The sequence below is a fragment of the Notechis scutatus genome, chromosome 10 (assembly GCF_049901735.1).
Source record: "Notechis scutatus isolate UNSWTSFEM ecotype Mainland chromosome 10, rNotScu1.2, whole genome shotgun sequence".
Classification (NCBI taxonomy): domain Eukaryota; kingdom Metazoa; phylum Chordata; class Lepidosauria; order Squamata; family Elapidae; genus Notechis; species Notechis scutatus.
Genome location: NC_142018.1, coordinates 18036370 through 18060640, shown reverse-complemented (window position 1 = coordinate 18060640; position 24271 = coordinate 18036370). Strand labels below are relative to the sequence as shown.

The following is a 24271-nucleotide window of genomic DNA, read 5'->3' as shown; positions in this document are numbered from 1 at the left end:
ATGATGTCACTTAGATGGCTCAAGAAACATCTGCAAGAAAGCAACAAAGCTCAGAGAACATCAAGGACCCCACGGTTGTCCTCTACCACCACCTCCTCCTCCTCCTGCTGCTCCTCCTCTCTACACACACACACCACTTTCTTCTAGCACTGATGGGTCATGAAATGTCTGCATTCTCCTCCTCTTCTTCCTCCTCCTCTCCACACCCCCCCCCCACTTTCTTCTAGCACTGATGTCACTTAGTTGGCTCAAGAAACATCTGCAAGAAAGCAACAAAGCTCAGAGGACATCAAGGACCCTTCTTTTCAACCCTGCACTACAAATATTCTCCTTTATTGACAACTAAAGTTCAACAGTAAACAGACGCCGGTCAACAGAATTCAAGTTGGATTGGATTTGGACCGTTTGTGGGAATGTAACGACTCTACGCTGATGACATGCTTAACTCCCTCCCCAGCTCTGCCTGGTCTTCTTCTCCATTCATCAGCTTCGTGGCGAAATGGAAATGGAAAACTGGGTTCCTTCAGTGCTGTTTCAAACACCGTATTGTGTTGTCTCTCATCTTCTCCGCTGCTCAGCTCGTTGGCCCTCATCCTGAATCTTTCACCTGCAATATGTAGCTCTACCCTCCATTTCAGGCCTGCGGTTTCGTTATAACAATAATAAAGGGCAAGTGGTTGGAATGCCCAAATAATAAATGTAAAACATGAATATTAAAAGTGCGGAGGTTTGTGTGGATATTCTTATAAATAGATGATTCATAAGACCGAGTTAATATTTTGAGAGCGATGACGAGTTCTCTTCGTTCTTAATATAGCACTATCCACACGGACAATTTCTTTCTTTCTTTTTTAATTAAATTTCCTGCAAGGGCATAACAATCTCAATCTACAGTGAAATTCCACTTAAATGCACCGGCGGCTGGTGTATCAGTCATAATTAAAAGTCAGTCGCCAACGACCGTTTGTTCTCTTTCAAAATATCCTACACAAGAGTGACAATACGAACAGGGAAATGAATACAACGTTTATGTGAACAACTCAATCAATAGGAAGACAATTTCATCATTTACATCAACTTTACAGAAGGAACCCAGGCAGAATTCACAATTTGTTTAATGGGAATTTTAGTTTAGTGTCTTCATCTCAATTAAAGTGGCACTACACCTGTGGACATAACCAGAGGTGGTATTTAGCCAGTTTGGACCAGTTCTGGAGAACCGGTAGCAGAAATTTTGAGTAGTTTGGAGAACCGGCCAATACCACCTCTGAGTGGCCCCGCCCCCATCTATTCTCCATCTCCCATCGAGTCCCAGCTGATTGGCTTTGGTTGCCCTGCACAGGAGAACGGAGCTGGAAAGCAGGTTAGTGGGGTGGGGAGGGAATGGGGATTTTACAGTATCTTTCCACTGCCATGCCCACCAAGCCACACCACGCCCACAGAACCAATATTAAAATTTTTGGAATCCCACCACTGGGCATAACTTACTGAATTGATTATCTTACTCAAATCAAAGAACTATCAACTCAGTCAAACAGTAAACAACAGCCTAATTAAGGGACCAGCAAGATCGTTTCCACCAACAGTGACAGGGTAAGCTACAAGAATACAAACAGAGAGAAAGTCCTTACTCCCTTCTAGCGCTGATGTTGTTACCTAGTTGGGTAATGAAACGTCTGCAAGAAAGCAACCAAGCACAGTGAGCCCCCACAGTTCTTCTCCTTCTCTCTACACACCCCTCTCTCCTGATGATGTTGCTTAGTTGGGTCATGAAACATCTGCGAGAAAGCAACAAAAGCTCAGAGAGCACCAAGGACCCCACAATTCTTTAGCTCTTCACTTAATATGAATCCTACTAGAGTAATGGACATTGACGAAACGAACATGAATTTGGGCAAAGTCTGGGAGACCTTGGAGAACAGGGGAGCTGGGCTACGGTCCATGGGGGCCACAAAGAGTCAGATACAACTTAGCAACTTGAATAACAAAACAAGAACAAGGGAATGGTAGAAGTTGCCATCAGAGCTAGACACGTTCTATCTCTGTCTCTTTGTCGTTTTTGCTCTCTTTGGTCAACCCTATGAGAGCCTGTTCCTTCTTCTCCTGTCCATTCCATGCACTGAATTTTAACGATCTGGTAGAACAGGATCAGAGGCCAAACACATGTCCAAGGTAGATCAAAGGAGCGTGGTCTCAGCCCTGCTTATCTACCGGGAGCTGCAGAGGAATTCACGCTGAGCACGGAATTTCCCCCAAAATGGAAATGGCGGGCCTGAGAAGACTGGGAGGAAGAGAGAAGAACAGAAAATGAAAGTATTACTCACCCACACAGAGGATGTTGAAACAGAAGCCTTGGTTAACTGATTTGTTAACCAGCTGGTCAGGCAAGCTATCGAATCCGACATGGCCAGAAAGAGGAACGGTTCGGCAACCTTCACCCTAAGACGGTTACAAAAGGATGCATGTTAATATTAACTTGCAAAGGCTTAACTTTTGGGATAGGCTTTTAAATATAGTCCAAATTGGGGGGTTTGGGGTAGATGTTGGCTCCTTCTGTTGTGGTCTGCCAGCAGCCTGCAGAGACGGCAGCAGAGATGGACAGTGGGGAGGGACATGGGCCAGTCTGGGAATCTGGGAAGGACTCGGACGAGGGTCCTGCGTCCGATGCAGAGATGGGACCAGGGCCACCTGGGAGTTATGTGCTGACTCTGGAGCCTTCAGAATCTGACAGCGGCAAGGCAGAGGAACAAGGGGAGCCTGTTCTCAGGGCGCGCATACACAGAGCTGCCGGAAGGCAAGAACAGTTAAGACAAAAGGGGCGACTCGGGAGGAAGGCTTGGAGGAGATTGGCCCTCCCATAAGACATAAAGGAGGAGCAAAGGGACAGGAGCCTTTGCAGGAAGCAGCTTTGTTTGCTCTGTTCAGATTAAACCTTGAAGCTCTGTGTTTAATTTGTGCTGCTGTTGGCCTGGTATAACTAATTGGAAATTTGGTCATTGGCAGCATTTCAAGGAAGATAAAGGTGGGTGCTTATCAGACTTATCCTGAAGGACTTTGGCAGACTTCCTTGGGACTATTTACAAACTGCTTGAGACGCATTACGGGCTGTGAATGACTAAAATTCACAGCCACTGAAATAAAGAAAAATGGCTTTTGGGACTAACATGTATTTGTTAGCGTCTCAATAAGCCTTGATCAGAACAACTTCCAAGCACATGTTGCTGGACTCTTTTACTCTTCCTAAATTACACATACAGGCTGAACATGTCCCTACTGGAATTATTTTATGCTCTGGCAGAAGAACAGAGTAGAAAATCTATGGGAAAGTTGCCTTGGGAGGCAGGAGCAGGAACCAGAGTTGAGAAACACACCACAAGTGCGATAGCATCACACCATTTAAAAACGAACCGACCTGGAGCAACATCTGGTAACTTTCTTGCCATGCTCAGTTGGCCAACGTCAGTAGGCTCCAAAACCTAACTTCCTCCTAGGAGCTGGAGGGAGAGAAGATTCCCAAGAACAGGAATTCTTATGGAGATACCGATCTTCAGCATAGGTGTGTCCACAGGGCATGGTCATAAATGATGCAATCAAAGCTCTGCCTGGTTTTTATGCGCATCGCCTTTTTCGCACATCAAAAGCCGTGCTTTCATCGTGCTGTCATGGCCGTCTTGAGGGGTTTTTTTAGACCATAAATGAGGGACCCCCTTGCAAGCACATCTTTCAACATTAGTTGTTAGTTGCATTAACAGAGGGATACAATCAAGATAAAGTGAGGTACTAATACCACTCAATAAAGCCTTAGTAAGACCACCCCTAGAGTACTGCATCCAGTTTTGGTCACCACACTCTAAAAAAGATGTGGAGACTCTAGAAAGAGTGCGGAGAAGAGCAACCAGGATGATGAGGGGGCTGGAGGCTAAAAGAAACGATGAACTGTTGCAGGAACTGGGCCTGGCTAGTCTAGGGAAGAGAAGGACCAGGGGAGACAGGAGAGCAGTCTTCCAATATTTGAGGGGCTGCCACAGAGAGGAGGAAGGAGGTCAAGCTATTCTCCAAGGCCAGACAAGGAATAATGGATGGAAACTGAACAAGGAGAGGTTCAACCTGGAAATAAGGAGACATTTCTGACAGTGAGGGGCAACCCATGGAACAGGAGTTGCCCTCACTTGAGACTTTCAAGAAGAGATTTCTGCCATTTGTGTCAGAAATGGTGTAGGATCTCCTGCTTGGGCAGGGGGTTGGACTAGATGACCTACAAGGTCCCTTCCAACTGTTAACAACTTCTATCCTTAGAAAAATCCATCCAACCATCAGGTTTCTGCCCATCAAACTGGACTGCAGGATTCAAAAGGGGTTTGCCATTTTATGGGTCAAAGTTGGGCGTTAGGATCAAGCCAGGCTAAAAGAGCAGCCTGACATTTTTTTTTTCAATTCTGTGAAAGGACCATATCAGAAATGCGAACGAGCTAAGCCATTGGTAGCAAGGATACCCATTTCATTCCCTTACTGTGCTCTTTTGCATTCATAAATCACAAATGCGACGCAGCGGCTATGAACAAAACATTGCCTCAAGCATCAAAGAAAGAAAGGGGTGCGCTTCTTGCCATGGGAAAGTTTGATCAGCCCCCACCTCCCAAATTCTGTTGCCCTATGAAAGAGATTCACAATATAAGTGCGGAGTGTCAGGATTCCAGAGATCGCCCTAATTAAATCCTGAGCCTTGAGCCAAACTTAAAAAAAACTTCGAAGAATTCATTAGGAGCGACATACTGGCATGACCTGTATGAAGCCGATTCTGGCATACATAATTACAGTCATTTTGTCACCCTGCTTCCCTGCTCTCCCCTGGGTGTGCCATAAATCAGTTTCTCCAATTAAGCATTAGGTGTCATCCATCACGTTCTCCAATTAAAGTTTTTCTCAGGCAAAAAGCGCCAGTAGCTTAGTGACAATCTTTTTTAAGGTTGGAAAGTGCTTACTTCTAAGTTCATTTCTCCAGTCCTTCCTCACCCCTCCCCTCTTTTTTTTTTCTTTTTATAGTAATTTTATGAAAGATTATTTTTACAACTGTAAATACTAACCACTAAAAAAAGATAGAATAAAAAGAGTAGAATAAAAGATGAGTCGTGTAAATGTATCAGAAATATAGACATCTTGTTTACACTGCTTTCTTTATCATCGCTCTATAACACTTCTGAGGTTGTATAACCAATAATATTCAGCCTTCTTTCATATGTTTTTGAAAAGGGACCCAATAATCCCTGTAATTGTGCAATGTGCGTGCTAATAAAAGGTATTTTTCTGCATCTACCTCTATACATTTTGGCCCATATTTAAATGGCATTTTCTCTTTTCCTGTTTTTTTTTTAATATTGTATATTGATTTTTCCATGTTTTGTTTGGGAGGTAACGAAGGCCCACCCCTTCTTTCTTATGCCAACTTGGAAACAAATGTAGGAATGTTTTACAAGTTGACACGGAGGTTGCTGCTAGGTTAAAACTGGTGCACAGGAAATTCAGAATGAATCAGCACTGTTTTTTGAAACTTGGCAAGATTTTTTTTTTAAATGGGTGGACTTTAACTCCCAGAATTCTCCAGCCAGCCACCTGGAGAATTCTGGGAACTGAAGTCCACCTATCTTTAGTCACCAAAGTTGAGCAACCTTGCTTTAGAGTAGTGGATCTCCCAATGACCAATGTCTAATTCCTTCCCTTTCTGTCTTGCCAAAAGTTCATCATTCAATTCTGCAGGGAAAACCAAACCAAAACAAAACCAAAACAACAACAAAAAGAACAGCAGCAGTAATGAAGTAACTGATAGGAAAAAAAAGAAAGAAAGAAAGACCTGGTATGGTTTTCCCTGCTAGCCAGGAACCTGGCTGTAAAGTGCATTTACTGGAAAATATATATCCAATTATAGCAGTCCAATTGCAAAGGTTCCTGCTGCGGTAATTAGCCCCTCTCTACATTTTCAATCTTCAGAGGACCGCCAAATAAACTGGGTTTTTGTCCACGCACAGAAAACGCAGCCGATTCCAAAATCACCCCTTGAAGAGTGAAAAAGCAAAGGGTTCGTTTTAAGCGGTGCACCCAAAAATGTTGAGGTTTTTTTTCTTCTTCAGTGAATGCTTCACCTGTTAGTAACTTCTAAGTAAGGGGATCCTGTCTCTCAACCGTCCCCAAACCTGAAACCTCACAAACACGTTGGTTTTGCAACCTCCACCGTATCTGTGCAGACTAGGAAATTTGGGGTGGGGTGGGGTATTAACATCCACACATCTGGTGAGGGGCAAGTGAGGAATGAGGGGAAGCTGCTGAAGCTTGCAGAGATGAGTAGAGCAAGCATGACACTCGCTTCCTCTGAGTGAGGTTTCCTGTTTGCGTGTGGTTGCTGCTACCTCCGTTCAAAAATACAGTTAGTGCTTGCCGTAAAAATCTAAAATTCAGTGAATAGAGAAAAATCGAGTTTTCCTCATCCAAATTCTTAGAGGCCCTTGCAAGAAAGAACTGAGGTTCATGGGAAGAGTAAAGAACAATATAGACATTAATAATTGCAACAATAATAAAAAGCAGAGACACCACCCTACCAACAAAAATGCGTAGAATCAAGGCTGTGGTTTTCCCAGTTGCAATGTAAGGCTGTGAAAGTTGGACCATAAGGAAGGCTGAGCGCCAAAGAATGGAGGCCTTTGAACTCTGGTGCTGGAGAAGATTCCTGCGAATCCCTTGGACTGCAAGGCCATCCAACCATGTTGTTTGCAATGCAAGTGACACAAGCCTTGTGTTCCCCGCACAGCCAGGATTAATTGCTTTGGGGGCGACATTTCTCTGTGGACAACCAACATTTTCTCATGGACCACCAGTGGTCCCTGGCCCACTGGTTGGCGAACCCTGGACTAGAAGATCTCTGATGTCCTTTCCAACTCTTTGATTCTAAGACACAGCAAAGGTCCAGCCATTGCAAAGACAATCTGATTTTGTTTCCATAATTTAAAGCTACAACTGAGTCACCTTCTGCTTTGGCAATTTTCCTCAGCAGGCTTCAGCCTGGAAAAGAGCCATAATTCACAAGAACATGTGCTTTGCCCCAGACAGTTTCCACGGATATCATAAAATTTAGTTACGGTCCCAGGATGTATTTACTGTCATTATTTAGTGAGACAACTCAAAGAACTGAAAACATAACTGTTCAATTTATGATGTCTGCTGCAACATTGGCCATTGTGCAATATTGGAAAAATTAAGAGTCTCCATCACTAAGTCTGTGATGAGATTGTTGCTATGGGAGAGTTGATGTATAAAACATGAGATGGTTACATGAGATGGTAATCTTTTTTGCAAAAACATATTAAATCAAATTCTCCTTCTCATTTACCCCAGTATATTGTTGAAATCTTGACCTATTTTGGGATCTTTGTAATAGGCTGGTTAATTTTGCTGGTTGTTTTTTTTTTAAATTAGGTAATGTATTTCTATTCCCTGTTATTGTTTTTATTGCATATTGTCTTATTTGTTGCAATATTTCTCAACCTCGGCAAGGTTAAGAGGTGTGGACTTTGATTACCAAAAATTCTGAATTTCCCAGAATTTCCCACCCAAAATTCTGGAAATTGAAGTCCACGGATCTTAACCTTGCCAAAGTTGAAAAATACTGCTGTTAAAAAAAAATATTCTTTTTGAATTTCCTATGCACCGATTTTACGGTGCAACAACATGCAGACTTAAATTGTGAACCTGCTTCCAAGGGCAGCAGAAATGGGGATGTTGATGAAACTTTCCCATGGTACAAAGTGCACTTTTTTTCCTTGATGCTGGAGGAAATGAGAAACACCGACTTGTTGTCAAGACATGTATCCCTCAAGCTATATCAGTGATCTGATTTGTTCTCTAAGCAAAATTAACAAAATAAAGTCCAGCAGAACCAGGAAAGCCTACCCCAAGTATCTTACTCTTGCTAGTTGGCCCCTGAGGATAAAATTCATGAGCTCAACTATCCAGTGTTTTTCCTTGGTATGAATTATTTTCCTTTGTTTTTGTTTTTTCTCACTCTCCTTATTCCACAAAGTTCATGCCAAGAAAAGCAAAGGTCATTTTTTTCCTCCCTTTCACCATCTTTAATTTGACATACCCCAACCAAGGTTCCCACCATCAAAACTACAAGTTCTTTTTTTATTTTTTGGGAAAAAGGAACATTTGTACAAAGGAGCCCCGGGGAAGTATTTTGCTTTTGCAGCCACGCTGCTCAATTAAAAAGCATTTATGGTGATCTGCTTCTCTTTCTTTTGATATAATTTTCATTGAAAAAAGTTAACAAGGTAAAAGGAACACAACTATAAGGAAGAATAGTGACTAAGAAATAGAAATGGAAATAGGCTCTTTGTGACAAAGATTATGAATTTGTAAAGTCATAAAACGACATCCCAATTCTCTCTTTCTACAAGTTACATTTTCTAATCATCAGCCCCAAATGATCAACTTACAAGTTCATTTTTTTTCTTTTTCTTTTACAGCAAAAAGTCGATAAGAAGTTTCTACTCTGATCACCAATAAAAGTAATAGAGATCATTGTAATCAATCCTTCTCTAAACCAACTGGGTAATTTTGCAATCTCTGCTAGTCCTATCACCTTCATCAAACCCTATTGCTATATAGAGCAGAGTTTCTCCTACCTTGTTGACTTGAAGAGATGCGGCCTTCAATTCCCAGAATTCCCCAGCCACCGTGGGGGAATAAAGAGGAAAAAGTGAGAAGAATCTTTGATGTGGTTGGTCTCTTTCTACCAAGTGAGGCTTATCCATTTCTTTTGTGACCAACTACAAACATTACATGAAATCAGGGTGCTTTTTTCCTCTCCTCTGCCAAATCATAAATGACTTATTTGACTGAGTTAAAAAGAAAACTAAACATTCTTATCGCTTTCACCAAGGTAGCCCTTAAAAAGGGGGAGGCGGCCCAACAAAAGCCTTGTGTAGGTCAATAATTTTTGCTGGTTATCTTCAAAAGGCAAGGTTATGTTATCAAGACCTTTCATCAATTGCTTGAAAACCAGTACCCTAAGAAGTCTCAACGACAGAAAAAGATCCTTTTCCAGCATGGCTGGTCTAGGGAAGTGAAGGACCAGGGGAGACAGGATAGCGGTCTTCCAATATTTGAGGGGCTGCCACAGAGAAGGAGTCAAGCTGTTTTCTAAAGCACCTGTAGGCCAGACAAGGAATAATGGATGGAAACTGAACAAGGAGAGATTCAACCTGGAAATAAGGAGAAACTTTCTGACAGTGAGAACAATCATCCAATGGAACAGAAGTTGCCTTCGGAGGTTGTGGGAGCTTCACTGGAGGCTTTCAAGAAGAGACTGGATTGCCCTTTGTCAGAAATGGTGTAGGGTCTCCTGTTTGGGCAGGGGTTTAGACTAGATGATCTACAAGGTCCCTTCCAACTCTTGTTAATCTGTATCTGCAAAACAAGGTCTAGCTGCTCTCCGTCGACTCATTTAATCCTTCCAAAATCATACCACCCATCCACGTTCAGATTTTGAGTGGCGAAGACTGTACAATGGATCGGCCCCGTTTACTTCAAGGATGAATCAAACCCAGGGTTCTTCTCCCAGTGCAGCCAACAGCAGCCTACAACAACCCAGGCTGCTCTCGAGCACAAAGACTCTGCACACATGTTGTGCACTTAATTTATGACTCAGAGAAACCACTGGGCTGACCTATTTTTTCCTCATTTATTAAGAGCGTTCTTGAAAACCAACTTTTAAACTCCTCGGTTTCAGAGGTGGTATCCAGCAGGTTCTGCCAGTTCTGGAGAACCAGTAGCGGAAATTTTGAGTCGTTCAGAGAACCGGCAAATACCACCTCTGACTGGTCCTGCCCCCACTTATTCTCCCCCTCCCATTGAGTCCCAGCTGATCGGCTGGGTCTCCTTTGGTTGCCCTGCACAGGAGAACAGAGCGGGAAAGCAGGTTAGTGGGATGTGGTGGGAAGGCAGATTTTGCAGTAACCTTCCCCCAGGAGTGGGGAGGGAACGGGGATTTTTCAGTATCCTTCCCCTACCACGGCCACCAAGCCACGCCACGCCCACCAAGCCATGCCCACAGAATCGGTAGTATAAATTTTTGAATCCCACCAGTGCCTTGGTTCATACAACGAGTAACCAGAGGCTTGAGAAGTCTACCAGAAAGACTCAAAGATTGCCCTGCTTTCTAACCATGTGGCATTCTGAGAAAAGCTGCCAACAGGATGATGAACGAGAACCCTCAAGTGGGTTCTTGCAATTTGTCAACTCTGCCAATACCCACAACAGATCAGCTACTGATGGTCAAAGATACACCAATATAAAGTGTCAACATCCTCACTCTTACATGGATGAGTTATAAAGCTATTGCCCAAGTCTCCCTTTGACCCAGGACACACAAGAGGCCAACTCAATGGAATGGCCCAAAGAGGTTGACGCTTTAGAAAGAATGCCGCGAAGAGCAACAAAGATGGCTAAGGAACTGGAGACTAAAACATAGAAAGAACGGTTGCAGGAATTGGGTGTGTCTAGTCTAGTGAGGGACGCAGTGGCTCAGTGGCTAAGGCGCTGAGCTTGTCGATCAGAAAGGTCGGCAGTTCGGCGGCTCGAATCCCCTAGTGCCACAGAATGGAGTGAGCTCCCGTTACTCGTCCCAGCTTCTGCCAACCTAGCAGTTCAAAAGCATGTAAAAATGAAAGTAGAAAAACAGGGACCACCTTTGGTGGGAAGGGAACAGCGTTCTGTGCACCTTTGGCATTTAGTCATGCTGGCCACATGACCACGGAGACGTCTTCAGACAGTGCTGGCTCTTCGGCTTTGTAACGGAGATGAGCCAGAAATGACTAGCATGGATGTGCAAAGGGAACCTTTATCTTTACCTAGTCTAGTGAGAAGAAGGACTGGGGGGGTGACATGTTAACAGGGTTCCAATATTTGATTCTCCAAAGCCCCTGCAGGGAGGACAAGAAGCCACGGACGGAAACTCATCAAGGAGAGAAGCAAGCTAGGAGGAATTTCCTAACAGTGAGAACTGTGTGGAAAGCGCCTGCCTTCAGAAGTTGTGGGTAGTCTCAACACTGGAAGTTTTTAAGAAGAGATTGGACAAGCAGTTGTCCAGAAGGGTGCACAGCATCTCCTGCTTGAGCAGAGGTAAGACTAGAAGACCTCCAAGGTCCCTCCCAACTCTGTTATTTTTGTTCTGACCAAGGCTTATTGAGACACTAGCAAACACGCGTTAGTCTCCAAACCCCTTTTTTCTTTATTTCAACGGCTGTGAATTTTAATCATTCACAGCCTGTAATGAGTCTCACACCGTTTGTAAATAGTTCCACGGAAGTCTGTCAAAGTCCTTCAGGATAAGTCTGATAAGCACCCACCTTTATCTCCCTTGAAATGCTGCCGACATCTAAATGTCCAATTAGTTATACGAGGCCAACAGGAGCACAAATTCAACACAGAGCTTCACGTTTCAAACCGACCAGTACGAACAAAGTTGCTTCCTGCAAAGGCTCCTGTCCTTTTGCTCCTCCTTTATGTCTTATGGGAGGGCCAATCACCTCCAAGCTTTACGTCCCTTTTGTCTTAGCTGCTCTTGCCTTCTGGCAGCTCTGCGCATGTGCATACTGGGAACAGGCTCCCCTTGTTCCTCTGCCTTGCTGCTGTCAGATTCTGGAGGCTCCAGAGTCAGCACATAACTCCCAGATGGCCCTGGCCCCATCTCTGTATAGGATACAGGACCCTCGTCCAAGTCCTCCCCAGACTCCCAGACTGGCCCATATCCCTCCCCACTGTCCGACTCTGCTGCCGTCTCCGCAGGCTGCCAATGGACACAACAATTCTGCTTCTTCTCCATGACAGATAAGACCACGATGGTTTGCCACTTAGGAGAGACCCTTCTGGACGGTAATGAGTTCCTTTCTTTGCTGCGCAAAAGCCTTCCGAGCTCTGGACTTCCATGAGTCACGCTTGAGAATGAAAACCTTCTCTGTATGCAAAACATCTGCTCGTCGCTTGTCAAAAAAGCAACATTAATCAAGGCAGTAGATGGGGGCTTCTCTGCGCCTGAAGGCACAGACCCAAAACCTCATAATTATCTGTTGTTGGCTGCTAAACTTTAGAACGTTACATAAGCATCTTGAGGGAAAGCTGGCCTGCTATGGATAGTGCACGTTTGCTGATGCCATTTTTGGCATTACAGGCATTGTGCAGCCTGCCAAAACTTCACTACCCAAGGAGAGCCGGTGTGAATTCGATGACTGAGCCCAGATCTGCATCCAATTCTGACACCCTTCTACAATCTTAAATGTTTTACACCCGTTGCCATCATCCAGAAAGATAAATTCCAACCCTCCAGTCGCAAACTCTAGATTTTTTTTTTTTTTTTTAAAAAAACACTTCAGTTCAAACTCAACTCCTGCTAATCTTAATGGACACATCCCTGCAGGGTTTTATCTGTTTGTTTGTTTTAAAATTGTATTATCTTCTACATTTGTTTGACTTCCCTGCTTAGTCTCCGATCCAAGGATTTGGTAATGGTCTCTTATTCAACTACCAGTCCTGCTCAGTTTTCAAAACCAGAATAAGTCAGTTAAGTGCTGCCGTCTAAAGGGAGAATTAAAACGGGAATATGGGGGGGGGGGGGGATTTTTTTTTTTAAGAAATGATATGTAAACAACATTAAGAAAAGAATCTGCAGAGTGATTCAAGAGGCATTCATAAACAAACAACAATGGAGGCTTTGAGATATTTTTTTCTCTCTCTTCCGAATGGTATCTACCTACCCAGAAAAATGGACAAAGGTTTCCTTATAATAGGAGAGAATATCCTCGCAGGCTACAAGGGGAAGCAAAGAGAAACTTTGACCCTTCTTCCTTCCTCTCTCGTGGTAACTAGCCAGATTACTACAGAAACGGATGTGAAAGCAACTAGCACTCTATGTTCCAAATTTGCTTCACCCAATGAGTTAGATTGCGTTCCCGAGCAAAGTTGCTAAACCCAAGTTTGTTGAGCAAGCCATCACGGACTGGTTTGGACATGACACAAGCCAGGGAATCCAGGTCTCCACATCAGGAGGGGTCACAAATGTACAAATCACTGTATTTAGTACACTGTGAGCTCAACCTGTCTGCCAATCAAACCTAGCCTGTCTTCTGCTAGCTGGTAGAACTTCAATACTGCAGGGACCAAAATGGGTTTTCTATCTATCCCACCACTGAGGTGTTCTGGAATGGGAGAGATTGAATGAGATGGAGGGCCGCACATTCCTACAACCAGTTTGGTCTCAGTGGTTAAGATGCTGGCCTAGAAACCAGGAGGCTGTGAGTTCTAATCCCACCTTAGGCATGAAAGCCAATTGGGTGACTTTGGGCCAATTACCTGGAGACTGGGAGTTCTAGTCCTGCCTTAAGCACAAAAGACAGCTGTGTAACTTGGGCCAAACGAGTTGGGAGTTCTAGTCCTGCCTTAGGCATGAATGCCAACTGGGTGACTTTGGGCCAGTCCCTTCCTCTCTCAGCCCAACCTACCTCAAAGGTTTGTCGTTGTGGGGAAAACAGGAAAGGGTATTAGGTACATTCAACTCCCTTGAGTTACTTAAAAAGTCATAAAGGCGAGATTTTAAAAAAAAAAACCTAATAAATAACTAAAATTGATGAAGTTGTCAGCCCTCTCCCAATGTCCCAAATATTCAACTCCTTCCCTCAAAACGATGCTATAGAGCCTTGGACACCAGAACAAGGAGACAGAAGGACAGTTTTTCCCCAAACGCCATCACTCTGCTAAGCAAATAATTCCCTCCACATTGCCAAACTATTTACAAAGTCTGCAGTACTATTACTGTTAATGTTCTCATCACTCCTTATCACCCATCTCCTCCCACTTGTGTCTGTAGGACTGTAACTTTGTTGCTTGTAACCTTACGCTTTATACTGACTGTTTCCTGTTATGATTTGATTGTTTATTGTATCCTATGACTATCATTAAGTGTTGCACCTGATGATTCCTGACTCTTGACAAATGTACCTTTTCTTTATGTATACTGAGATTATTTACACCAAGACAAATTCTTTGTGTGTCCAATCACACTTGGCCAATGAAGTATTCTGTTGTGTTCTGTTCCTATTTCTATTTCCATTTCTATTTCTATTTCTATTTCTATTTCTATTTCTATTTCTGTTCTATTCTATTCTATTATGAAGTCAGGACAAGAAGCCTAACCCTAACCATTTGTCTGAAGTGATGTAGGGTTTCCTGCCTAAGCAGGGGGTTGGACTAGAAGACCTCCAAGGTCCCTTCCTTCTCTTCTCTTCTCTTCTATTTCATTCCTATTCCATTCAATTCCAAAATAGAAAACCAGACAGATTAACAGAGTCGGAAGGGACCTTATAGGTCATCTAGTCCAACCCCCAGCTTTCTTCTGGTCTCGAAAGCCACCAGCACAGGGGGCTAACTTAACCAACATCAAGATTGCTAATGGGGACAGAGTTACAAGGGTACCTCTGGGCTGAAAGACCCACAGAGCAGGTTTTTTTTAAAAAAAACAACAACCTCCCCTCCCAAAAAAATATGGCTGTCCTTTTTTTGTGACACTTGAAGCTTGTTGCTGGAGGGGGGGGGAGGTTTCCCTGTTTCTCCTTCCCCTCAACCGGGGTAACCTCGGCCCAGCGGAGACCCCTCCCTCCCTCCCATGTAAGGCAAACCAGGTTATCCAGCTGAAAGATGCTCCTATAGACCCCCAGGCCCGACTGTCAAAGGGGGGCGGGGAGTGAAATAAACCCCCCGTTTCCAATTCAGCCTTTGCTGTCAGCTGCCCTTTTTCCAGCCATCGTCCATTTTCCTCGTTCAAAGGAACTAGAGACCTCAAAATGAATTTAAAAACAAAAAAAACCACAGCTCTGCCACCAGTCCCGGGTTCGTTTCCTTCCGGAACAACAAAGGGAAGCAGAAAGGTTGACAAGCTCGGCTGCCTTTTTCTCTTTTCTTTTCTTTTCTTTTGAATCACCCCTAACCCGAAAGAAAGGCTCAGGATTAGGCGCAGGTGTCTTCCCATCCTCCTGCAAGGAGACAAAAGCTCCCTCTCTCCACTACTTTATTTTGGGGGTGGGTGGGGGTAGCCCACTTTCCTCCTCGTCTTGCCAGCGCCCCGCGTGTGTGGCTCAAATGGCAGGCAAATTACGCAAGCGCCCCCTCCCCCTTCCGCAGCCGCCTCTGGCTGGGGATGATGGGAGCTAGAGAGGGAAAGGGGGGAGATCTAATGGCCTGATTGGAGTGGGAGGGGGGAAGGGGGAGCCTCCTTCGTCTCCCCTCACCCCCCACCCCCCACCCAGAGGCAATCAATGGCTACCAGCTGGCCCGATTCTGGCCCGGTCCGTTCCCATCACCCTTGGCCCAAACCAGACCGAGCCGTGGCTTGGGCCGGGATTGTCCCTTCCTCCTCCCCGCCCCTCCCTCCCGGATGCCAACCTGCCTGCCAGGCCCGAGGAGCCCCTTCCCACGCCCCCCCGCCCCCCACACCAGCCCCGAGGTGGGGTGGGGAAGGCATCTCTCCCCCCACCCCACCCCCAAGGCGCCGGTCCTGCATCGCGCCCTTCCCTCCCGGGAGGGAGGAGAGCAGGACGAACCCCCCAAAAGCACCCAGGTCTAGTGCAGCCCACCGCCCGCTTTTCTTTTTCTCCGCAGGAAGCCGGGCCTCCCCTCCTCTCCCTTCTTCTTCTTCCTTCTTTCCTTCCCTGCTCCGGGTCAACGGGCTCCGGAGACGCAGAAGGGGCCGCAGCAGCAACTACGGCCGGAGTCCGGACCCCTTGCCCAGCATCCCTGCCTGCCTTGGCTCGGCCAAGCCCGGCAGCAAGGCAGCTCCGGCGCGCCCCCCTCGGCCAGGCCAGGGCCGGAGCAGCCCCTCGGGGAAGGGCAGGGGCTTGGGGGGGAGACCCCCGGGACGCCCCCCGCCCCCACCGCCCGCTGCCCGCACTCACCACCTGGCGTGCAAGCTCCGTGGCCGCCATGGCCCCCCCTGGCCTCCTCCTCCTCTTCCTTCCTCCTCCTCCTCCTTTTCTTCCTTCTCTTCTTCCTCCTCTTCTTCTTCCTCCTCCTCCTCCTCCTTTTCTTCCTTCTCTTCTTCCTCCACCTCTTTTTTCCCTCCTCTTTTTCTTCCTCCTCCTTCCCAAGCCCAGAAGCAGCAGCAGCAGCAGCAGCCGAGGGGGGGGCCTGGCAGGCGGGGCGGGGAGCTGGCAGGACGCGGCCACTGCGGCAGGAGCGGGAGGGAGGTAGGTAGCCGAGGGGGCGAGGAGCGGGGCGTGGACACGACGCGGAGGCACACACACCCCTTCCCACCCACCGCTCCCAAGCCCCGCAGCCGGTGCTTTCCCCCTCCTCTTCCTCTTCCTTCTCCTCTTCCTCTTTCTCCTCCGCTGGCTGGGTCTTCCCCTCCTCCTTCCCCCCCGTGGGGGCGGGAATGGGCTGGCCGGCTCTTTCTCTCCCACCCACCCCCACCCCCGCCTTGCTTCTGGCGCCCCCTCTCCCCGACCGCGGTGGTGCAAGCCGAGCAGGCAGGAATCCACCCGGCTGCGCTGCGAAGCACCGATCGGCAGGGCGGCTTGGGGCTTTTTGGGGGGGCCAGAGGAGGGGGACACCCCGTGGGGGTGGAGGGAGGGGGGGCTCCTGGCGCGGCCCTGCCTGCCCGCCTCCGAAGGGTCGCAGCTTCATCCGTCCCCAGCCCTGCATGGGGTCCCGGAGCTCAACGGCCTCCTCCTCCCCCCACCCTCTCCGATGCCCACTGACAAGCGATCCGGTCCTCAGACCCAGGAACCGGGGGGGTCCTGAGGACGCAACGGTCGCTGGGGTTTGGGTCAGGCCGATCGGGGTCGGGACCGCAGTTTGGTGCTGAAACGGCCAGTTCCACGAAAAGTCTGTAGAGAGATTGAAGGGGTCTATTGAGAGTTTTTGTGCCTGAGCATGGGGGGAGGGGGGGTTGGACTAGAAGCCCTCCAGGGTCCCCCCCAGCTCTACTCTTGATTGATTGATTCTCAGTCCTCCAGGTCATGGTTGTCCCAAAGGTGCTTTTTTTTTAACCCCCTCCCTCCCAAGAGGCAAAACTGGACCTCCTGGTTTTTCTTTGAAGAGGTTTCGCTCCCTGTCCAAGAAGCTTCTTCAGGTTCTCTCGGAAGCTTCTGCTGCTCTCAGAGCTGAAGACGCTTTTTGGATGAGAAGCAAAACATCTTCAAAGAGGAAAAAAAAACAGAAAGTCCACTTGCCTCTTGAAAAAACAAAAAGCACTTTTGGGACAACCACGATTACCTGGATGACTGAAAATCTCCGTAGACATTTGTCCCAAATGTACTTTTATTTTATTTTTTTCAGGAGGCAACTGGACTTTCTTGTCTTTTCCTATGAAGACCTTTTGCTTCCCATCCAAAAGGCTGCGAATGACCAGCTCTGCAAGGAATATCAATCCTTCCATCGCCCGCCATCCAGTCAGAGCTGAAGAAGCTTCTTGGATGGGAAGTGAAAGGTCTTCAAAGAAAAAAACAACAACAAGCAAGTCCAGTTGCCTCCTGAAAAAGCCCCTTTGGGACAACTATGACTTGGAATGACTGAGAATCTCTACAGACTTTTAGCTCTGCAATTTGGGATGAAGACCCTTGGAACGGTGTGGGAGCAGGAATGGATTTCTAGAGAGGAAAAAATTGCAGACTACAAGAACCATTTGCACCACTCAGGTGACCCTGAGGACAGAGATAAACCTCCAAGTGGCCTCAACGGCCCTCAAAAAGGATGCAAATGACCAGCTGTCTGCAAGGAGTATAAATCCTTCCATTCCTCACTATCCAGTTAGAGCTGAAGAAGCTTCTTGGATGAGAAGCAAAATATCTTCAGAGAAAAACCAGAAAGTCCACTTGGTTCCTGAAAAAAAAGCACCTTCCAGTGGTTTCTGTGGTGGCATAAGAGGAAGACACCATGGATTCATCCCCACAACTGTGTGCAAGTGTTCCTGGGATGCTCTGGGTCCATTCCCAGGTTAACCACAACCCTGGGATCTTCCAGTGGTCTCCCACTCAGATCCAAATCAGCTCTGGCCCTGTTTAGCTTTCACAGGTTAGTGAGGCTCCGGGAATATGAAAATCCTGTTCTCCTTTGGTCTCCAACATAGAATCAGGACTGGAAGGGACTTTGAAGGTCTTCTAGTCCAACACGTTGGCCACTGCTGAGCTTTGAGTTCCCCCAATCAACCTGGGAATGTCACCTTGCAGCCCAAATGCAACAAACTAGATTATAATCCACTTTTTGGATGAGGGAAGATACAGCAAAACCAGTTTTTCCTCCTCCTGATGTTGGAAATAAGGGAATGGTGGCCTAGAGTCTTAACAGCCCGTGCCCCGTTTCTCCTGCCTTTCTCCTCTCAGCCCTTAAACACCCATGTCACACATTATGCCAAGCCACGTTTAAAGCGTGGTTGTCTGAATCCATGACAATTATCCAGATTCGTACACCAAGTGAAGCTGAGGTTTAACCCCATAGGATGAGCCCAAACTGACTCTCTCGATATTGGGATTCTGCTTTTGCAAAAGTTTAATAAACAACTCTGAATTTGTTCATAGCTCTCTTTGTCTTTTTTTTTTTTTTTAATTTTTTTCTGACACCAAACCAATGGTTTTTTTAGGGGAAACCCAGCCGGTGCGTTTGTGTGAAAGAGGAACAAAATAGCCTTGTGTGAGAAGTTGTTTGGTGTTTGTTGGTTTGTTTTTAGGAAAAAAACAATCTTTAAAAAAAAAAAAGAATTTATTTTTCCTTTTGTTTCTTGTTTATGAGAAGCAACACCGTGGCTATTTTTAATGCACTGTTCGTACCATTCCAGCTACAGAGCCACAGTGAGGGCTGGCAGCATTTTTTCCACACCTGTCAGCTTGTCCTCTTCTATCTATTTTCATAAGCATGGAGAGGCTTGTGTTCCTGCAAGAGCCCAAAACCTTGGATTTATGTTAACACGGCATTTCAGAAGCAACCACAAACACCGGTTTTGAAGGAGTTGATGAATATTCAACATGGCAATCGCTTCTCTGTTCGGAGCACGCATTGTTAAAGAACTATGCACAAGATGGGCTGTGGGTGTGTAAGCTGGGAGAACATGCGGGACTGTTCATGGTACATTTTGACTGAAAAGGTGTGCAGAGCAGACGCAAAGTATTGCTTAGCTAAGTGCCCAGAATTGAGAATTGCGGGGTCTCCTTGGTGCTCTCTGAGCTTGGTTGTTTTCCATGAAGACGTTTCAAGACCCAAATAGGTAGCATCATCAGTGCTAGAAGAGTGGGATTTGTGGGTGGTGGTGGTGGTGGTGGTGGAGGAGGAGGAGGAGGAGGAGGAGGAGGAGGAGGAGGAGGAGGAGGAGGAGGAGGAGGAGGAGGAGGAGGAGGAGGAGGAGAGGACAACAACTATGGGGTTAGTTCTTGATGCTCTCTGAGTATGGTTGTTTCCTTGCAGATGTCTCATTACCTAACTAGGTAACATCATCAGTGCTGGAAGGGAGCGTGTAGAGGAGGAGGAGGGGACCGGAAGTGAAGGAGGGAGGGAGGAGCAGGAGGAGAAGGGCTGTGCAATCCTTGGTGCTCTCTGAGTTTAGTTGTTTTCCATGCAGACTTTTCATGACCCAACTAGGTAATGTCATCAATGCTAGAAGAGAGTGGGATTTGTGAAGAGGAGGAGGAGGAGGAGGAGGAGGACGACGACTATGGGGTTAATCCTTGATGCTTTTTGTTTTGAGCGTGGTTGTTTCCTTGCAGACATCTCATGACCCAACTAGGCAACATCATCAGTGCTAGAAGAGACTGGGGTTTGCTGTCTGTTTATACATAAGTGGCTTGTTCTCTCAGCCTCTCTCTCTCTCTCTCTCTCTCTCTCTCTCCCTCCCTCCCTCCCTCCCTCCCTCCCTCCCTCTCTCTGTGTCTCTCTCTGTGTGTCTCTGTCTCTCTCTGTCTCTCTCTGTCTCTCTCTCTCTCCCCCACAGAAGGTCTTCAGATCCAGCTTTGAGGATTCTTTGGGAGATCTTCAAGCAAGAGTTGCACCCCCCCCTCTGTGGAATGGGGATGCTAACCAAAGAGATGCCCAACTGCCCCTCTTCCCATCCCTTCAGTGCGTTTGTCAAACATTTTTCATGCCTTTTCGCAACGGAAATCTTGCTTCTTTAGTGCATCGGCTCAGCCGCTAGAGAGCACTGTGGATGGAGCCAGCCGAATAAACAGACAATGCAACATCATCATCGTGACTCTGTGTGTGTGTGTGTGTGTGTCTGTGTGTGTCTGTGTGTGTCTGTGTGTGTACATATTGTCTGGTTCACATCCTCAGGCCCAGCGTTGCCTCTGGTCAAACCTGCAAACCTCATCCTTGCGGCTTGTGGCTTTTGTGCAGGGCGCGAATCCAGTCGAACGTGGCTTGTTCTATCCCCTCAAAGAGGAATCACGAAACAAGCATCTTCGCAGCATAACAGCCTTCTGGAAAGAAAGCACCAATTGTTCTTATTTTTCTCTTTCTTGCCCCCCTCCCCAATTAGTATTTTTAGCTTGGAGGGTTTTCCCCCTTGAAGCCCAGAAGCTGAGGCTAATGATTAACTCATTATAAATTTCAGAGGAAATGACTCCGTTCCATGTAATTATCTGGAAATGTATTCCGGGAAGCATATATAAGAAAATAATCTTACACTTAACACTAAGTGTAACTAATCTTACACTTAACACTAAAAAACAACAACTAAAGAGCTTATAATCGACTTCAGGAGGAAGAGAGATGTACATTTACCATTGTACATAAATGGTGAGGAGGTGGAGAGGGTTGGTGGTTTTAAATTTCTGGGCACTTCTATCTTGTAGGACCTCTCATGAACTGATAATATTACAAGATAATAGGTATAAGTATAAACATGAGTAAGAAGACAGGAAATAGGTACAAATAAATGGGGACAATAGGACAGGGACAGGAGGCACGATGGTGCACTTATGCACGCCCCTTATTGAATGCTAACATGTGTAGTTGTTCGCCACAGCCTGTGCAAACAGCAGCGGAATCGGATAGTGGGGAACAATGGGGGTCAGTCTGGGAGTCTGGGGAGGACTCGGACAAGGGTCCTGCATTCGATGCAGGGATGGGGCCAGGACCACCTGGGAGTGGGGTGCTGCCTTTGGAGCCTTTGGAGCCTTCAGAGTCTGGCAGCAGCAAGGCAGAGGAACAAGGGGAGCCTGTTCCCAGTGCGCACATGCACAGAGCTGCTAGAAGGCGAGAGCAGCTGAGGCAAAAGGGGCAACTCAGGAGTAAGGCTGGGAGGTGATTGCCCCTCCCCTAAGGTATAAAGGACAGGCAAAGGTAGAGAAACCTTTGCAGGAAGCAAAGTCGTTCATTTCGGTTCAGATTCATTCTTGAAGCTCTTTGTACTTCAGTTGGTTTCTTTTCTGGTTCATTTGACACTTCTGTTATTGGCAGCACTTCACAAGAAAGAAAGGTGGGTGCTTATCTCGTGGAACTATTTGAGAGTCATTACCGGCTGGGAATGAAAATAATTCCCAGCGTTGCAATAAAACACTTGTTTTTTCAAATAAGAGTGTTTGTAATTACGAATCCAGAAGACTTGGTCAGAACAACATGCTTGTGAAAGAAGGCACAGAAGGGGCTGTACTTCCTTTATAATGCCTTGGCAAGGTCACACTTGGAATCCTGCATCCAGCTTTGGTCACCACCATGTAATAAAGATGTTGAGACTCTAGAAAGGGTGCAGAGAAGAGCAACCAAGATGATTAGGAGACTGGAGGCTAAAACATATATAAAGAACCGTTGCTGGAATTGGGTATGTCTAGTTTGATGAAAAGAAGGACTAGGGGTGACATGATAGCAGTCTTCCAATATCTCAGGGGCTGCCCCAAAGAAGAGGGAGTCAAGCTTTTCTCTAAAGCACCTAAAGGCAGGACAAGAAGCAACAGATGGAAACTCATCAAGGAGAGAAGCAACCTAGAACTAAGGAGAAATTTCCTGACAGTTAGAAGAATTAATCAGTGGAACAATAACTCCTTCTCCACCTCCTTTCTTCTTTCTTTTCTTCTTTCTTCTTCTTCCTTCTTCCTTTTCTTTCTTCTTCTTTCTTCTTTCTTTCTTCAGAAGTTGTGAACGCTCCAACATTGGAAGTTTTTAAAAAAGAAGTTGGATAACCATTTGTCTGAAATGGTGCAGGTTTTCCTGCCTAAGCAGGGGTTGGACTAGAAGACCTCCAAGGTCCCTTCCAACACTGTTATTCTAGTCTATCCTACTCACACAAGACTGAGTATCAACAGCTGTCTAAGGACATCCGGCTGCTTCAGTGAGGGGTCAGAAAAACCTTCGCTCCAGTCTTGTTCAAGGACAATGTCCCGTCTTTTCTAGTGCTCATCTTCTAGTCTTGGAACCCAAGTTCAAAAATCCAAATAAGTTTCGTGGTAACGTCATATGATGCATGTTCAAAGGACCAGAAGAAGCAGCCTCTAAGATGTTCTTCATCCTTTCATTGGTGAGTTCAATCTTGCAGGGAGCTGGTTGGTTGAGCTGTTGAGGAAGCCAACTTCAAGGGTCTTTCTGACCCATCCTTTTGGATACCCAATAGCCCTGAGGCCAGGGGTCTTCAAACTTGGCCAGCTTTAAGACTTGTGGACTTCAACTCCCAGAATTCCTCCTCCAGTCATGTTAGCTCATGAAGTCTGGGACTTTGAAGTCCACGAGTCTTACACTTGCCAAGTTTAAAGACCCTTGCTCTATTCTATCTATCTATCTATCTATCTATCTATCTATCTATCTATCTATCTATCTATCTACCTACCTACCTACCTACCTACCTACCTACCTACCTACCTACCTATCTATCCTCCCTCTCTCTCTCCCTCTCTCTCTGTTCCCCCCTTTTATCTAACTCTATCTATTCTACCTCTCTTTCTCTATTCCAGTGGTCTTCAAACTTGACAGCTTTAAGACTTGTGGACTTCAACTCCCAGAATTCCTCCTCCAGTCATGTTAGCTCAGGAAGTCTGGGAGTTTGAAGTCCACGAGTCTTAAACTTGCCAAGTTTGAAGAGCCTTGCCTAAAATTTCCTTCCAAGAACACCAATGTCATTCCATGGGAAAGGCTCTGAGTGATCTTAAGTAAGCTCCGCTCTTGAAGGCTCAGCTTCCCAACCTACTCGACAGCCAAAAAGTCTTGGCAGGAGAAAGACAATTACTATATGTGACTTTTTGGAATACAGTTATTCATAACTATCAATGCTATTACTTTGCTATGAGACCAGAATGTTGTTCAAGCATCAAGAGAGCAGCATCTATCTGACCTTGGCAGATCCCAGAAGCCAAGCAGAAATCTATCAAGCTGCCACTTCAATGCCAGACTACTAAGAAACAATTGTTGGCCAGTCTGCGAACATGAAAAAGCCTTCTAGAAATAATAATAATATTTCCTATGATTTTATTTTACTATATTACCCAATATTCTACTGCCCCAAAAGGAATTGGAAGTCAATGCCGCCTTCTTCTTCTTCTTCTTCTTCTTCTTCTTCTTCTTCTTCTTCTTCTTCTTCTTCTTCTTCTTCTTCTTCTTCTTCTTCTTCTTCTTCTTCTTCTTCTTCTTCTTCTTCTTCTTCTTCTTCTTTTCCTCCTCCTCCTCCTCCTTTCTTCTTCCTCCTTCCTTCTTCTTTCTTTTCTCTCCTCTTCTTTCTTCTTCTTCCTTCTTCCTTTTCTCTTTTTTCTTTCTTCATTCTTCATTCTTCTTCTTCATTCTTCTTCTTTTTCCTCTTTCTCCTCCTCCTCCCTCTTCTCCCTCTTCCTCTTCTCCCCTTTATCCTACCCTCCTCCTCTTTCCCTCCCCTCTTTTCTTATTATTTTCCCTTTTCTTTCTATGTTTGTATTTTATATATAATCGAAACACTTGACCAAGAAATAATAGTCATAATATGTCCACATTATTGCCACGAAAACTGCTTGGACGTAATCCACGGGAGACCCACTCCAGCAGACCAAAAACAAAAACAACAACAACTTTTTCGCTATCTCCCTGCCTCTTATTTTTCCAAGGACAAACCATTTGCTCACCTTGCCCGACAGGTGGAACCCGAGGAGCAGCTCCTAAGGCTCTCGAACGGCGTGACTCGAGTCCCTGAACCTCTTGGTTTGCTCGGGTTTTTGCATAGGCTGCCAAGCCCACCTTGGAGTGTCCATCCTCCCTCCTTCCCAGCCACCGGGGCTGACGGCTCTAAAGTCCATTT

The 24271-nt window shown here is 46.0% G+C and overlaps 1 protein-coding gene across 5 annotated transcripts in view; it reads right to left on the bottom strand.

Moving 5' to 3' along the window:
- SEPTIN6 (septin 6) overlaps positions 1–16429 on the bottom strand; it is a 42207-nt gene extending 25778 nt beyond the window's left edge. For 3 of the 5 annotated variants that reach the window (XM_087972187.1, XM_087972188.1, XM_087972186.1), the window contains exons 1-2: positions 15990–16394; positions 2325–2439 (exon numbers count right to left, since the gene is read on the bottom strand). In XM_087972187.1, the coding sequence (XP_087828313.1) occupies positions 2325–2439; positions 15990–16019 (145 nt within the window). In that variant the 5' untranslated portion in view covers positions 16020–16394. Of the gene's footprint in view, positions 1–2324; positions 2440–15989 lie in introns of all 5 variants that reach the window. The other 2 variants (XM_026674804.2, XM_087972189.1) reach the window with 2 other exon arrangements.
- Positions 16430–24271: the final 7842 nt, after the last annotated feature.